The sequence below is a fragment of the Cyprinodon tularosa genome, unplaced genomic scaffold (genome assembly GCF_016077235.1).
Source record: "Cyprinodon tularosa strain WSP-4 unplaced genomic scaffold, ASM1607723v1 ctg685, whole genome shotgun sequence".
Lineage (NCBI taxonomy): Eukaryota > Metazoa > Chordata > Actinopteri > Cyprinodontiformes > Cyprinodontidae > Cyprinodon > Cyprinodon tularosa.
Window position 1 is genome coordinate 145,258 of NW_024039435.1, and position 15,392 is coordinate 160,649.

Sequence of the window (15,392 nt, forward strand, 5' to 3'; positions counted from 1 at the left end):
AAGAATGCTTCAGTTTGAATCGTTCTCTCTTTGTCTGTCCTTATCAGCTGCTCTCTGTCTCAACATGCCCCTCGCAACAGGCTGTGGCTGTTTCCTGACTCTAGATCCAGAGAGCTCATTAATCAACCTGGAAGCGAAGGTTTGATTCAGTCTCTGGCTCTGATTAAAGTTTATGTTCAAAGAAATCTGAAATGCTAACTTGACCTGGTTTGTGCAGGATCAAACTGTATTTAGGTACCTTGGCTGTTTTTAAACTTATTCAGGGTTGTCTGAGAAAATGTAAGTATAAGATTAAGAAGGTAGGATTCTAGAAATCCCAAATACAGAAAATGTCCTGTCTTAAAAGCCCAACTGCATTTAGATTGGACCATTAATTTTTATTCCTCTTTATCATTAGTTCGAAGCCAGATGTTTACATATGCTGTGTTCGCACTTTCAATGTAAGCAAGAATTTTGACTATTCATATTTTACCTTTGTCATTTTAGCTTTGTCAACTTTAATATTTATTGAACTTAAGCACATAATTTAATTTCAATTTAATTCAATTTATTTCTAAAGCACCAATTCATAACACGTCATCTCAAGGCACTTTACAGTTCACCAGATTATCCAGTCAGATTGATTCAGTTTTCTATCCAAGGAAAACCAGCTGATTGCATCGACTCATTGACTCTTCAGCAATCCCTCACACTAAGCATGGTTGTAGTGACAGTGAAGAGGATTAAACTCCCTTAAACAGTCAGCTCCCATGTCGGAGGATGAAAGAGAGCACAACCAATTAGTCACAGTCAGAGAAACAGGACTACACTGAAAAACAGGTAAAGCTCCAACATCTAGAAACAAAGGTGTTGATGGCAGCAGCACAGCTGATGTTTCTCTCCAGGATGGAGTCATAGCCAAACAGGAACAGACCAGAAAAAGCAAAGAAAGCATGAAGTAAGATTGAATTAACAAATTCTGCAGAGTGGGAGAATAGAGATAGAATGAAGCAGATTGATGAAAAAGGGGTCCCTATGCCCTCCAGCAGTCTAAGCCTATAGCAGCATAACTATAGAGATAGCTCAGGATAACCTGAGCCACTCTAACTAGACGCTTTATCAAAAGGGAAAGTTTTAAGCCTAGCCTTAAAAGTAGACAGGGTGTAATTTAGTATGTAATGGTGTAGTTAGGTGTACACATCCTCAAGAGCTGAAGCATCTGCTCTCCTGTTACCAGGCCTCTTTAGAGGACCTGTAGATGCACCTGTAGGTTTATTGTACGACTGGATTTGGGCTGCCCTGCCCTCTATCAGTTCATTTGGCAAAACTGACCACTGAATGACTTGATGTCATTGACGGACATAAACACACTGCCTCAGTCGCTTCTGATCTAACAAGCCAGAAGAACTCCTTATACATTCAATAAACATGGAGCAGCTCTGGTGAGAGGAATGGGACGGACAAAAGAACGAAAGAATAAAGAACGCTGACTACACCCTGGATTCCCTACATATTTCTCTCCATTATTTACTTTCCCAATTTGCGTTGCACTGGTGACATCATAAATGCTAACCCAACGTGTTGGTGTCACCGGACATGCAGCTGCGGGGGGTCAGAGGCCACACAGCTGCCAGCAGCAGGTGAGACCGGCTTTAATAGGCAATGAGAAGGGAGTCAGATGGCGATTTTTAACTGGTCGATCAGTGTTTAAAAAAAAAAAAAACTGCGTTTACCTCTTAAACTCCGCTATTAATAACTTGTAAGCATACAGTAATGACTGAAAGAATTACTCTGGGTTTAAAAAAGTTGATTTTACATGATACTGACCCTTTAAGAGGCAACAATTCACAGCAGTCCTAACATTCAATAAACACAGTAAATCCACTCAGGAGTTAGTTCATGTAAGAAAAAAAAGTGAATATTCCTGACGTCTGAGGTCGGTCTCCTGATCTTATCTAGTCTGTTCTAGTTCTAGTGACTTAATATTAGGGTGATTTTTGACACGACAGGCAAAGTTTTTTTTGTTATGTTTTCCAGTTTATTACAGAATCAATAAATACTTTGGGTTCTGATTAAAGACAGAGATTCTGCCTCGCTGTGGGAGAAACTCTGTCTCTGTGGCTTTGCTTTCTCACAGCGGTTCATCCAGATGCAGAAATATTCCAAATGTCTCCAGTCTGTTACCCAGCAGCTTTACACTGTATGTATTCATCTCTTTTATCTCAGGCAGAATGATAATGAGTCGTGTTTGACAAAAAGGGACTTCTTCTGCTGTTAGTCCCCATAAATGGGCCCAGTAATGGGAGGGAGTTGGGTTCAGAGTCTGAAAGAGAGACTGAGGCTTCATTTTCTCCATCCTGTGGTCATGTGCTGTGGTTTGGTGCCAATGATGTCATTTCTCCTCAGCAAAAGGACGTCCAGCTTTAACTTCTGTCTATATTTGACTCTGACCCAATATCACACCTGGGCTTATTTTGCTGTTGGCCACTTCAGTACCTCTGGGTGTCGCATGTTGGCCCAGGTTATTCATCGTTTGTATTAATTGTTCAACTAAATCTGGATTCACTGCCTTTATCTCTAATTCAGCTGCTTTAGCTCCTCTCAACCCATGGCCATAATGGAGTCACGGAATCTTGGTAGTAACGATATATGGAAGTTAGGTGTGTGAAAACAAAAAACATGGATGGAAATGTATGATTTTGTTTTGCCCTTTTCAGGCAGATTCTCCACTCGTGAAAGGATTTTTTCAATCGGGCAAAGTTTCAGCCTCATGTTGCGTCCTGCATGGTGTAGCATACAGGGGGTAACGAGGGGCGATTAACCTCTTATGACCACCTCCCCATCCGGAGGCGCGAATGGTGTCATACATACGCCTCTTTGTTTTAAAAAAGTATAAATATAAAAAATATAACCGCGGATGTCTGGGGGACAGTGATTGGCCTACATGTTCTGAATGCTGACGTACCATATATAAAAAAATATGAACAGTTTAGTTTGTGCCTTCAAGTTGTTGCCCATAGAAAGACGTTACTTGGACAAAACCTAACGGAATATCTTCAGAACAGGGGTTGGGATGGGGGAGGCGCCCCACGGCAGCACCTGCCGCTGGAGGACAAGAGTAGGAACGATACGTGCTTTCACGTAAGAGTCTCCAAAAGCCGCCAGTGACGCCAGAAAAGTCGCTAGATTTGTCTCTAGTCGTATTTTTGAAAAAGAGTCACTGGAGGGGTCTGAAAAGTCGATAAATATAGTGACAAAGTCGCTGAGTTGGCAACACTGCGGGCTGAACCGGGCAGCCAGGGCGGCATTTTTATAAAGGAGGGCGGGACGCACGCTTCGCAAAAAATAGAACTGGCGCTTGGAGTGGGTCTCGCCCGGGGGTATAACCGCCACTGACCATCTTTCTCTCTGTGTCTATATAAGACTATTGCGGGCCCAAACAAGACTGTGGCGGGCCACTGGCTTGGACGGTGGGTCTTGGGTTCCTCCTGGTGCGTTATGATTTCTGGCCTTACGTGGGAAGAGAATGTAGGAAATGATGTCACTGACTGTCCTCCACGCTCTGACCTACATCACTCCCTAGTTTACTGGCAGATATAGCAGGTCTGCTTATAGGAACCACAGCATCAGAGAAATTGAGCTGGCAATGCCCGGTTCCTCCTGGGTTCCCTCTTCAGCGAATGGTTCTCCTCTAAACCGGCTGATAAGCAGAACCACAGGCAATTTCATTTCCCTCAGCTGAACACAACCTTAGAAAAGATCAGCTAGTGATGACTTCTACTTTGACCCCCTGGGGGATCTGATTGGTTAGGATTTTAATCTCAGTGATGATGGTGGTTCCCTCATTTGGTACGTCCTGAGTTCAGTATTTAACATTTAACCACAGTGTGTGGTGCACATGTGAGGGGAGCATTTTCAGTTTTTTAACCTTTACAAAGAGAGACATTGTGGCCGGTCCTCATGAGCTGTTTTGCTAACGGTTAGCTTTATGACTAAGGTGTGCACTGCTAATGGTTAGCTTTAGGGTTATTTTTAGGGTAAGGGCAGAGAAAGGTTTGGACATGGATTGGAAAATCAATGGGAGTAAATACATGCTCCTCACTAAATCCAGCCAGATAAGAATTAGGCCCCGTCCACACAAAGTCAAACCCTGGCCTAAATGCACAAATTTTTCTCCAAACCAGCCTCTCATCCATATGAAGCCGGCGTTTCGGGGGTCTGTAAACGATCTTTTTTTTATTCAGCCTTCAGAGTGGGAAGATTTTGAAACGCCGTTTTCGCGTTTCCATCTTTAAGCTCTAACCGCATTTTTTTTCTTACATGCATGCGTCATAGCGTCGCCTCTAAACACGCATGCGCGACACAGTATCACAACAACAATGGCGCCGTACTGTGTTGAATGGTTGCTGCTCATGCTACTCACCCTGCTGTCGGGCTTCCAACAGAATCTTCTTCTTCTGGAATATCTCCAGGAAGAACAGAGCAATATCGACAACATAGTTCAGCACCTGAATTTGACTGAACCACGAAAATGGACCCGCAGGGCAACCATGTATAAATATTAGTGCGCATGCCCAACATTTCGTCGCCTATTTTTGCACAGCGCCACTTACAGGCCTGGCATACATTTTGCAGTGTTTTCATGCATTCGTGTGAAGGATCACATTTATTTTACGTCTCCGTCTTTACGACAAACGTTCTGGAAAATATTAGTGTTTCGTGTTCGTTTTGACTTCGTGTGGACGGGGCCTTAGTGTGTGTGCATGGAGCCGGGTCAGGACACAACCTCTCTCATGAGGAGGATTCCCTGATGTGTGAGCCATGCATGCAGCTGAAGGCCATAGAAACGGAGGACTATTGGAGTCTCTCAGGGCCATGTTAGCAGATTGTGGCATTAGAGCTGCCTGACATGCCTTTTTTCAGTTTCACTTTCTCTGTGATGCGGAGGAATCCCTCTGTGTTGATCCTCTTTAGTTTCAGCAAATGAAATGGCTTCCTCACACATTAGCCTGAAGGATGACTTCCTGTAATGTTTTTATCAGTATGTTATATGAAGCCTCCTGGATGAACCCTCACCAAACCCGCCTCAGATTGTGCTGATTGACCAACAGTCCTGGAAGAAATAACAGATTTGGATGTTCTGATATGTTCCATACAGGAAATGGGTATTTCTTTATGTAGAACAGATTGATGTTCTTAGAATAAATACGTTTAAACCTTGAAATAAAACAAATGGACATTGGTTTCCTTTTTTGGTATGACGTTTTTCGTTGTATTGGTGAATTGGAATGATCGTTACTTAGACTTTATCCATCCATTTTCTGTCACGCTTATCCCAGCTAGGGTGGCGAGGGGTGCTGGTTCCTAGCTTCAGCGGTCTACACGTTAGATGCAGGGTCCACACGAGACAGGTCTCCAGTCCATCGCAGGGCAACACAGAGACAAACAACCTTTCATGCACACTCACACCTAAGGAGAATCTAGAGAAGCCAATTAACCTAACAGTCATTTATTTGGACTGTGGGAGGAAGCCGGAGTACCTGGAAAAAATGCTCAGGGAGAACATGCTAACATACACCTGGAACCTTCTTGCTACCCACTGCGCTGCTGAGCTGCCCACCTGACTTTATTAAAATGCAAATTGCTTTCTTAATCCATTGCAGGAAATTCTATTTTTGTAGTGCAATTGTTTACAGAAGACAGAAAAATAAGATATGTAGAAATAAGATAAAAGAATAAAATAAGGATCACAGTATATATACATTCGACAGTTTTTACAATTTGTAATGCTACTCAATACCAAATTACAATGATTAAACATGAGCAGGTTGGTTGCGTGTAATGAAGTAAGGAAATAAATGAAGAACTGGGTAGTGCTGTGGTTAGCTGTGCTCAGTAGCTAAATAGTTAGCCTCTTTTAGCTCGGTTGGTTAGCCATATTAGGCTACATTACTTCTGTTCTACAAATAGAATAACTGTTTTTTGTCTAAAACCTCTAAGAAAGTCATTTTTCAGATGTTCCATTTGTCCTTCCTGCCCTCAGATCTCACTAAAAAGAATAAAAATAAGCTGAGACTTTTTATTGTCACCTTGTTAATTGGCAGAGCTTAGTCAGTATTGGACGGGATTACGATCCTTCAAGACTGACAATTAAAGATTTCTACTTGCAGCCACTTTAGATCGCCGATGAAATGTAAAAAATTAGCAAATATAGGTAAATAATATGTAGAGCCTCCAAAAGAGATCTGATCCTGAAGAAACGGGTGCGATACAGTTTGTCCGAGTGGAGCTGCCATATAATGATGTATTAAGAAAGGGCGGGGCCCTGATTAGATCTGTTATGCACACCGGCAGATGTAGAAGGACCTCTGCCTCCTCAGAAAGAAAAGAAAACTCATGTACAAAACATATTTTCAAGGTCAGATCGCATACGCTTCAAAAATAAAACCAAAAAGTAATTAAATTGTTTGACTAAAGGGATACACGCCTGTTGAGGTAGTTTAAGTCTATTTTTCAAACTATGGGTATGCAGGTCTGACCAGTTATGCTCATCTGACAGAACATCGGCCTGACTGTGTTAAATGCACTGGAGAAATAAAAAACCATGACTGACAGTCCTCTGGATTGTCCAGGTAAGCATAGACACAGTTGAGCAGGTAGATGATGCCGTCCTCACCTCCTAGTCAGGACTTGTAGGTGAACTGCAGGGGGTTCAGAAGTGGTCTGACTATGGAGGAGTCTCCAGGATGAGTCTCTTCAGGGACTTAATGATCTGTGACGTCAATGCTGTGGGTCTGTAGTCCTTGGAGGGGCGGGGCGACTTCAGTTAAAAAACGATGCATGACGTTTTCCACACAACTATCCCAGTTCTCCAAAATATGATTTATTACCAGAACTTTCTTCCAGTTTCTTCCATTGTCTGAAAGAAAAGGGTTTCTTCCTGCAGAAACCCAACCCTGGAACTGAAAGTGTTTAATGGAACCTTAAGGGTATACGGAGGATTTGCATGAATCTTTGAAAAGACCCGCTCTCCCCACTTTGAAAACAAAACGACACAGATGCACGACCATGTGCCCACCTCTAAGAGGGAATGCCTATTACAGGTGCTGGTCATAAAATTAGAATATCATGAAAAAGTAGATTGATTTCAGTAATTCCATTTAAAAAGTGAAACTTGTATATTATATTCATACATTACATACAAACTCATATATTTCAGATGTTTATTTTGTTTAATTTTGATGATTACAAATGACAACAAATGAAAATCTCAAATTCATCATATCAGAAAATTAGAATATTACTGAAGACCAATAAAAACAAAGGATTTATAGAAATGTTGGCCAACTGAAAAGTATGAACATGAAAAGTATGAGCATGTACAGCACTCAGTATTTAGTTGGGCCTCCTTTGGCCTGTATTACTGCAGCAATGCGGCGTGGCATGGAGTCGATCAGTCTGTGGCACTGCTCAGGTGTTATGATAGCCCAGGTTGCTCTAATAGTGGCTTTTAGCTCTTCTGAATTGTTGGGTCTGGTGTATTGCATCTTCTTCTTCACAATACCCCATAGATTTTCTATGGGGTTAAGGTCAGGAGAGTTTGCTGGCCAATTAAGAACAGGGATACCATGGTCCTTCAACCAGGTACTGGTAGCTTTGGCACTGTGTGCAGGTGCCAAGTCCTGTTGGAAAATGAAATCTGCATCTCCAAAAAGTTGGTCAGCTGCAGGAAGCATGAAGTGCTCTAAAACTTCCTGGTATGTGGCTGCGTTGACCCTGGACGTCAGAAAACACAATGGACCAACACCAGCAGATGACATGGCACCCCAAACCATCACTGACTGTGGAAACTTTACACTGGACTTCAAGCAACGTGGATGAAGTGCCTCTCTTCTTTTCCTCCAGACTCTGGGACCTTGATTTCCAAAGGAAATGCAAAATTTACTTTCATCAGAGAACATGACTTTGGACCACTCACCAGCAGTCCAGTCCTGTTTCTCTTTAGCCCAGGCAAGACGCTTCTGACGCTGTCTGTGGTTCAAGAGTGGCTTGACACAAGGAATGCGACAGCAGAAACCCATGTCTTTCATACGTCTGTGTGTGGTGGTTCTTGAAGCACTCACTCCAGCTGCAGTCCACTCTTTGTGAATCTCCCCCACATTTTTGAATGGGTTTTGTTTCACAATCCTCTCCAGGGTGCGGTTATCTCTCTTGCTTGTACACTTTTTTCGACCACATCTTTTCCTTCCCTTCGCCTCTCTATTAATGTGCTTGGACACTGAGCTCTGTGAACAGCCAGCCTCTTTAGCGATGACCTTTTGTGTCTTGCCCTCCTTGTGCAAGGTGTCGATGGTCGTCTTTTGGACAACTGTCAAGTCAGCAGTCTTCCCCATGATTGTGTAGCCTATAGAACTAGACTGAAAGACCATTTAAAGGCTTTTGCAGGTGGTTTGAGTTAATTAGCTGATTAGAGTGTGGCACCAGGGGCCATCAATTTTGAACCTTTTCACAATATTCTAATTTTCTGATATGATGAATTTGAGATTTTCATTTGTTGTCATTTGTAATCATCAAAATTAAACAAAATAAACATCTGAAATATATGAGTTTGTATGTAATGTATGAATATAATATACAAGTTTCACTTTTTAAATGGAATTACTGAAATCAATCTACTTTTTCATGATATTCTAATTTTATGACCAGCACCTGTAAATGCGTGTGAGTGTGTGCACAAGTACATTTCTCCTCGTGCACACTTTGTTTAAAAGTTACTGTTTGCATCGCTCATACAAGCTTAATTTCCAAAAGAAGATTAGCAATTTTTCCACCATGTCAGACTCACCACTGGTAAGTGAAAATGGGGACGAGCACGTAGGACATAAACATAAACATAGCACCACAATGATTCACAGTTAGGAGGATCTCTGATTTAGATGATCCACCCGGAAAAAGAACATCCTCCACTATACCTATAGTCTGACACAGAATAAATAATTTTTGAATTGAACTGTAAACAGCCTTGAGATGACATGTGTTGTGAATTGGAGCTATATAAATAAACTGAATTTAAATGAATGAAAGCAAATTCAGTGAAACCTGGTATGTTGAACATTATTTAGTGAAGTTGCACAATTTTTTAGGGACTCTTTGGTATATTTTTAGGGTCTGTTAACTGGTGCTAATCTCCCCATTAGCATGGGTTAGCATTTAGTTTCTGGCTTGGTTTCCTTTGTGTTTGGGAGTTGAGTGTATTATCTGTGTGGATGAATGGTGCCTTTAAGCAGCCAGCAGGGCTACAGTTGGAAGCAAGCTGAAAGACGGGGTTGTGTTGGTAACAAAAGTTTCCCTTTGTTGTATGATTGTGCTACTGTGATGAGCCAAGCTTCCAAGCAGAGCCGCCCTATTAATCACGATGGATGCATCTGAAAATATTGGCTCATGGTAAAAAACAAAAGATGCATCACAACAAAGAAGGATTTCTAATACAGCGTCCTCATAAGGAAGGCTGCTGGGCCTCCCTGATAGAAAAACTGAAAATTGGAACAAAACCTGGATGTCATCTTCTGTATGAAGGTATTTTACTAGAAAGTTGAGCGAAAGGACAATTGTTGCTTATCAATTCAGAATGCCTGGCCTGTCATTGGAGATTGTTTAGTAGACCCCTTTTCATCATTCTGCTTCATTCTATCTCTATTCTCCCACTCTGCAGAATCTAAAGCTAGGCTTAAAACTTTCCTTTTTGATAAAGCTTATAGTTAGAGTAGCTCAGGTTATCCTGAGCTATTTCTATAGTTATGCTGCTATAGGCTTAGGCTGCTGGAGGACATAGGGACCCCTTTTTCATCATTCTGCTTCATTCTATCTCTATTCTCCCACTCTGCAGAATCTGTTAGTTAGGGCTGGGTATTGTTCAAAAATTTTCGGTTCCGGTACCAATACCGATACCTTCACTTCGATACCGGTTCCTGAACGATACTTTTTTCGATACCAGTTTTATAATATCAATTCGAGAAAAAAAAGAAAATTACACAATATAAAAAAGTACAAATCTTGAGTTTTATTTTAAGCTCTGATTTTTCCATTTACATTTTTCCTCTTACATAAAAAAAAAAATTCAGTGTCTAATATTCACTGTTAGATTGTGAGGACCTTTTTACTTAGCAGTTTTCCTTTAGAAAAATGACCATGTCTGACAAACAAGCCCGTTGAATGGGATCCTACTGACAGCACCGCTGGTATGGGGGGGTCTGAGTGGCTCCGACAGAAATATTGGAAGGCCGGATGAACTGACTGCACCGATTAAGTTTTCAGTTGGATTTTCCCACTTAAAAACATAATAAAACTACTTTATTTCCACTGATCACAGCAAATATAGCTGCAAGGCAAATAAAGGATAGAGTAGCTCCGCCCAACGCGCGTCAGACCCACTTTTCGACCGCACAGCCAGAGCAGCAAAGCTTCTTCAGCCGTGCGTCAGAAGCTGGTACAAGCAGCAAAAAAGAAGCAGCAGACGTGATTTTGCTGGCCCTGCTGCGTCCGGTTTGAAAGCAGCATTCTCCATGAGTGTCTCGCATTATTCACTCCGCTCTGGCTTTGCTCCGCCCACGGGCTGCTGAGAGGAGGATGGTCGCGCTGGCTGCGGTCCGCTCTTCTTGCAGTCAAACACAGAGCGACTTTCTGCTCTTAAATTATTTCCGTGCACGATGTATTGCATTGCGCACTATTAGCATCAGTCTTAATAAAGTGAAGCCGCACGTTTGACCTGGGGGGCATTTTAAAGGGGTTCCGCGACGCTCACAACAGATACACATGAACCCTGGCCGTAGGCGTGACCACCTGTGTATTTTTCCTGGATGACGCAATCACCTTAAGTGTTACAGCCAATCACCGAAACTTGGTACCGAAAGACGAGGCATGTTTCAATACTCTGTAGAACCGAAGCATTTCGGTCGGTACCATAAAAGTACCGAAGTTCGGTACCCAGCCCTACTGTTAGTTCAATCTCTAACGTTCTGCTCTCTCTGCTTTTTCTCATAGTAGCTTCATCTGGTCTGTTCCTGTTTGGCTGTGACTCCATCCTGGAGAGAAATATCAGCTGTGCTGCTGCCATCAACACCCTTGTTTATAGATGTTGGAGATCGGCCTGTTTTCCAGTGTAGTCCTGTTTCTCTGACTGTGACTAACTGGATGTGCTCTCTTCATCCTCTGACATGGGAGCTGGCTTGGAGCTCGTCTGCCTGGCTGTGTGTTTCTGCCTGTGGAGCTGGTTGACAGTTGCCTTTTGTATCTATGCTTCTTTTTCTATCTCTGCTTCTGTCTCCTTGAACCCCAGTGGGCCTCAGCAGATGGCCGCTCACACTGAGCCTGGTTCTGCTGGAGGCTCCTTCCTGTTCAAAGGGAGTTTTTCCTCTCCACTGTCGCTGCAAGCATGCTTAGTGAGAGGGATTGCTGAAGAGTCAATGAGTCGATGCAATCAACTGGTTTTCCTTAGAATCCTTTCCGGCTGGATGATCTGGTGAACTTGAAGTGCCTTGAGATTAGGGCTGCAACTAACGATTATTTTGAAAATCGATGAGTCGGACGATTATTTTTTCGATTAATCGATGAATCGGACAAAAAATATTTTTTATATTAACCTCTTTATTCCAAAATAAACATTTTAGACAGAACAAACAAGCACACAAGTACAGGTTGCTCATTAACTGTACTGGTGCAATATGAAAAATAAATGTTTGTGTTAAAACTACGCAAACTTACATGAGAAATGTAGCTGTACATCCACAAAATATAGGGTACTTTGTTTCATAAAGCGCAAAAAAATACATTTTTGTTTTTAAAAGCCCCTAAGGGGTTCAAACAATAGGCCCCCCCTTTTCAACAAATGAGGTTTTTATAGACTAGAAGAGTTCTGCCTTTTAAGACAGGAAAGTATAGCAGTTAAAGTTGCTGCTTGAGAAAATACTGAACCATAGAGATAAAAATAGCCCTGTGATTCAGATTATAAATTGTATTTGGAATAAAAATGAGAGAACTAGGGGTGCTAAAAAACACATCCTCCAAAGACAGATATTTACATGGGAATGTGGCAGATAATTAATTGACATATTACTGATCTTGCTGGATTTTATTCTGCTTTACTTCCATAAATTGCAGGATCTTCTTTACTTTATCTTTGCCAGAAGATTTAAACTTTAAAAGCCTTGCCCTCATAATTTGCAAGTTAATTTATTTATAAACTAAATGTAAACGCTGCTTAAGCTAATTCAAATTAAATTAATAGTAAAATAAGTAGCCAACCTTATCACTGTCTGTAACCTACTAACACGGTAAGGAAAGCATCAGATGAGCTACCTGAGAAACTAACGTAACGTTTCCCCACTTTAAAACCAAACAAACATGGTGCTTCCGTGCCATGTTAATTTCTTTTGAAAAAAGTTGCATGTTATCACTTTTTTCGCTTTACAAAGCGCAGGCTATTTTAATTATTGTGATCAATTTGCGCCGTCAATCCCGGTGCATGCGCGCATCATTTGCAGTCTGGAAGCTGAGGCTCTGACTGCAGCGCTGAGAAGGACTCCTGCTGGAAAACACGGTTGGGGTGGGGGAGGCGCCCCATGGCAGAGTAGGAACGATACATGCTTTCACGTAAGAGTCTCTAAAAGCCGCCAGTGACACCGAAAAAAGTCGCCAGATTTGTTGCTAGTCGCTTTTTTGAAAAATAGTCGCTGGAGGGGTCTGAAAAGTCGCTGAGTTGGCAACACTGCACCTGCGGCGCTGACTCGCTCTGCCATATTTTTTTTTTCTTCCTCTTTCAGTCAAGAGGCAGTGATGACGACGGAGGCGGATGACGCAATAATCGCGCGACACAACTAATCGATGATGAAATTCGTTGCCAACGCTTTTAAAAGTCGATTTTTATCGATTTTATCGATTCGTTGTTGCAGCCCTACTTGAGATTACATGTGCTGTGAATTGGAGCTGTATAATTAAACTGAATTGAACTGAAATGTAGGTATTAAATTAAAATCGTGATGGCAACATCCATGCGATGCAACAGATGGCTTATGACATTCGGAAGGCTGATATATTTCGATGGATTTCTATTTGAAATGTTAGCGTGTGTTTAGTTGGAAGCTAAAAGTCTGTAGTTTTCTTCCTTATGTTTGTTTTCAATGACGGCTTAACTGGAGCTGACAGAATAATGCAGACATTAATGGTTAACAAACTAGGATTTTAACTTTAACCATAATCTTCTTTTCCATTTAGACATTTTAGACATTATCCTAACATCCTGGGACACAAATGACTCCTTTGTTTGTTAAATAGTTGATTGCTGGTGAAGGTTCTTTGTCATCCAGGTCTGAGTCATTCCAAACAAAAGTTAAAAACAATCCACTGGACTTTGTTTCCAAGTTTGAAGACGTTTGGTTTCGCATTTAGGAAGCTTTTTCAATTCAAAATGTCAGAAATAACGTTGAGTTCCAGGTTTTATAGAGTGGACCAATAAAACCTGGTTTTTCCTTAGAAAAGATGCAAATAGAAACGGATGGGTGGAATGGCATGTACCCGTTTTCTATACACTCTGGGTATTCTCCGCTTTTTAATCCTGTAACCAATCCTGTAACCATCCTGTAAATGAAGCTCCAATCCTCCACAATAGAAGCTCATATTTCCCCCTTTAAATGTGGGATCATAATACATAGAAAGAAATGAAGAAATCCACGATGCAGTCAAGTTTTACTGGATGTGCCTTTATTTAGCCACATGATTCAGAACTTCAGGATCATTCAGGTTCTGCTGAAAAGATCTGGATCTAAATGATGTCTTCTGTTCCTCATTCAGTAGCAGATATTTCCACAGATAGCTCGGTGCTTTAACTCCATGTGTCGCTTTAAAAGTGGCCGTGGCTGATGTACAGAGTTGTTTAAGTCCTGGTGGGAACAGTTTGCACTAAACAGTGAGTTTGCTTTGCCAAGCGCTCTGCTAAACTGGCGTCAGAAATCCCAGCCGATGAATCTGAATGGAGCAGACTGGTACTAGCAGTGGACATGCTGCTCTGTCAGGATGTTTACCGTAATAAGTGCCGTTAAATGTGACTTTTTCCAATAAAAAGTATGGTTATCGAATGTGAGCTGTGTGTCGCTCATTATCCTCAGAGGGAACGTTGCTCTCCTTCACGTTCATTACTTCAGAACTGATCGGTTCAGTTCACCGTTCAGTGAACGTCTGCAATGATTACAGCTGTATTAGCAAAATAAATTCATTTTCAATGATAATCTAATGAGTCAAACTTGCATTCTGGGCTTTGATTGTAAGGCAACTTTATATTTACACACTGTACTCCAGGGAAAACACGCATGACCTTTTCTGCCCGGCCATGTAAATAAGCACTTGTTTACATGCTGAAAATTCGGAGCTGAATGTTGCAAACAGTGTAGAAATAATTTATTTGTAGCAACAAACAATGTAGACGACACAGACTGACTTCTTCCTTCTGTCTCCCTGCAGTGGAGGGTGAGGGTCAGGGTCGCATTCTCCAGCGGTTTCCTGAGAAAGACTGGGAGGACAGCCCGTTCCCACAAGGCGTAGAACTGGTGAGTCTGTTCTGACTGTCATGTTCCTGTTACAGACGGCTTACTCCATGACCTGCAGCCGGCAGCTTTCAGTCGCTTTGGTTTTATCTAAGCCTGAAAATAATGGGGACAGTCACAGAAAAGACCTTTGCTATTGAAGAGCAATCTTTTTCATCCCTTAGGACGTCAGGTTGATACAGAATACTTTGATATAAATGTCAACAAAAAATGTCCCGACAGAAAAAAACTTACAATTATTTTACCAAGTTAACAATAGTCCTCTGATTTAAAGGGGAACTCATATGAGTTGTAAGTTTTTTTTGTTTTATAATTAATGGTAACAGTGTCACATTTAAGTTTGCATAATCTTGATAAACTATTTATTTTGGTTTTTAATGCGAATCCCTTTATTGTCCCACAATGGAGAAATTCCCTCTCTGCATTAAACCCGTTGCTTTGGGGAGCAATGTGGGGTTAGGGGTCTTGCTCAGGGACCCAGAGTCAGGCTGTGGAGAAATGATAAAAAATGAAAAAAGTCATAATTTATTATTATCTAGAGACTATTATTAACAGGAGGTGAAATGCAGCTCTAGACGAGCGTGTGGTGATGTCATCAGTACGCTTCTGTTCCAATTGACCCATATTTATGCTGTGTCCTCCCGTTCTCCCAGAGTCCAGGGGGGGGGAAATGTACAGGTGGAATAAATTTCTGTAAATAAAATTTTAATTTCAAACCTTGAACCTGTGTATTAAAACAGTCTTATTTATTTGAATACAAATGTAGACCACAAATATAGCATATAATACAGCTTTTGAAAAGTATATATTAGACATATT

General features: G+C 41.5%; 1 protein-coding gene across 4 annotated transcripts in view; it reads left to right on the forward strand.

Annotated features, from left to right (window-relative positions):
* sbf1 (SET binding factor 1) overlaps positions 1-15,392 on the forward strand; it is an 85,850-nt gene that overhangs the window by 17,759 nt on the left and 52,699 nt on the right. For all 4 annotated transcript variants that reach the window (XM_038267797.1, XM_038267798.1, XM_038267799.1 and 1 more), the window contains exon 2: positions 14,491-14,576. In XM_038267797.1, the coding sequence (XP_038123725.1) occupies positions 14,491-14,576 (86 nt within the window). The remainder of the gene's footprint in view (positions 1-14,490; positions 14,577-15,392) is intronic.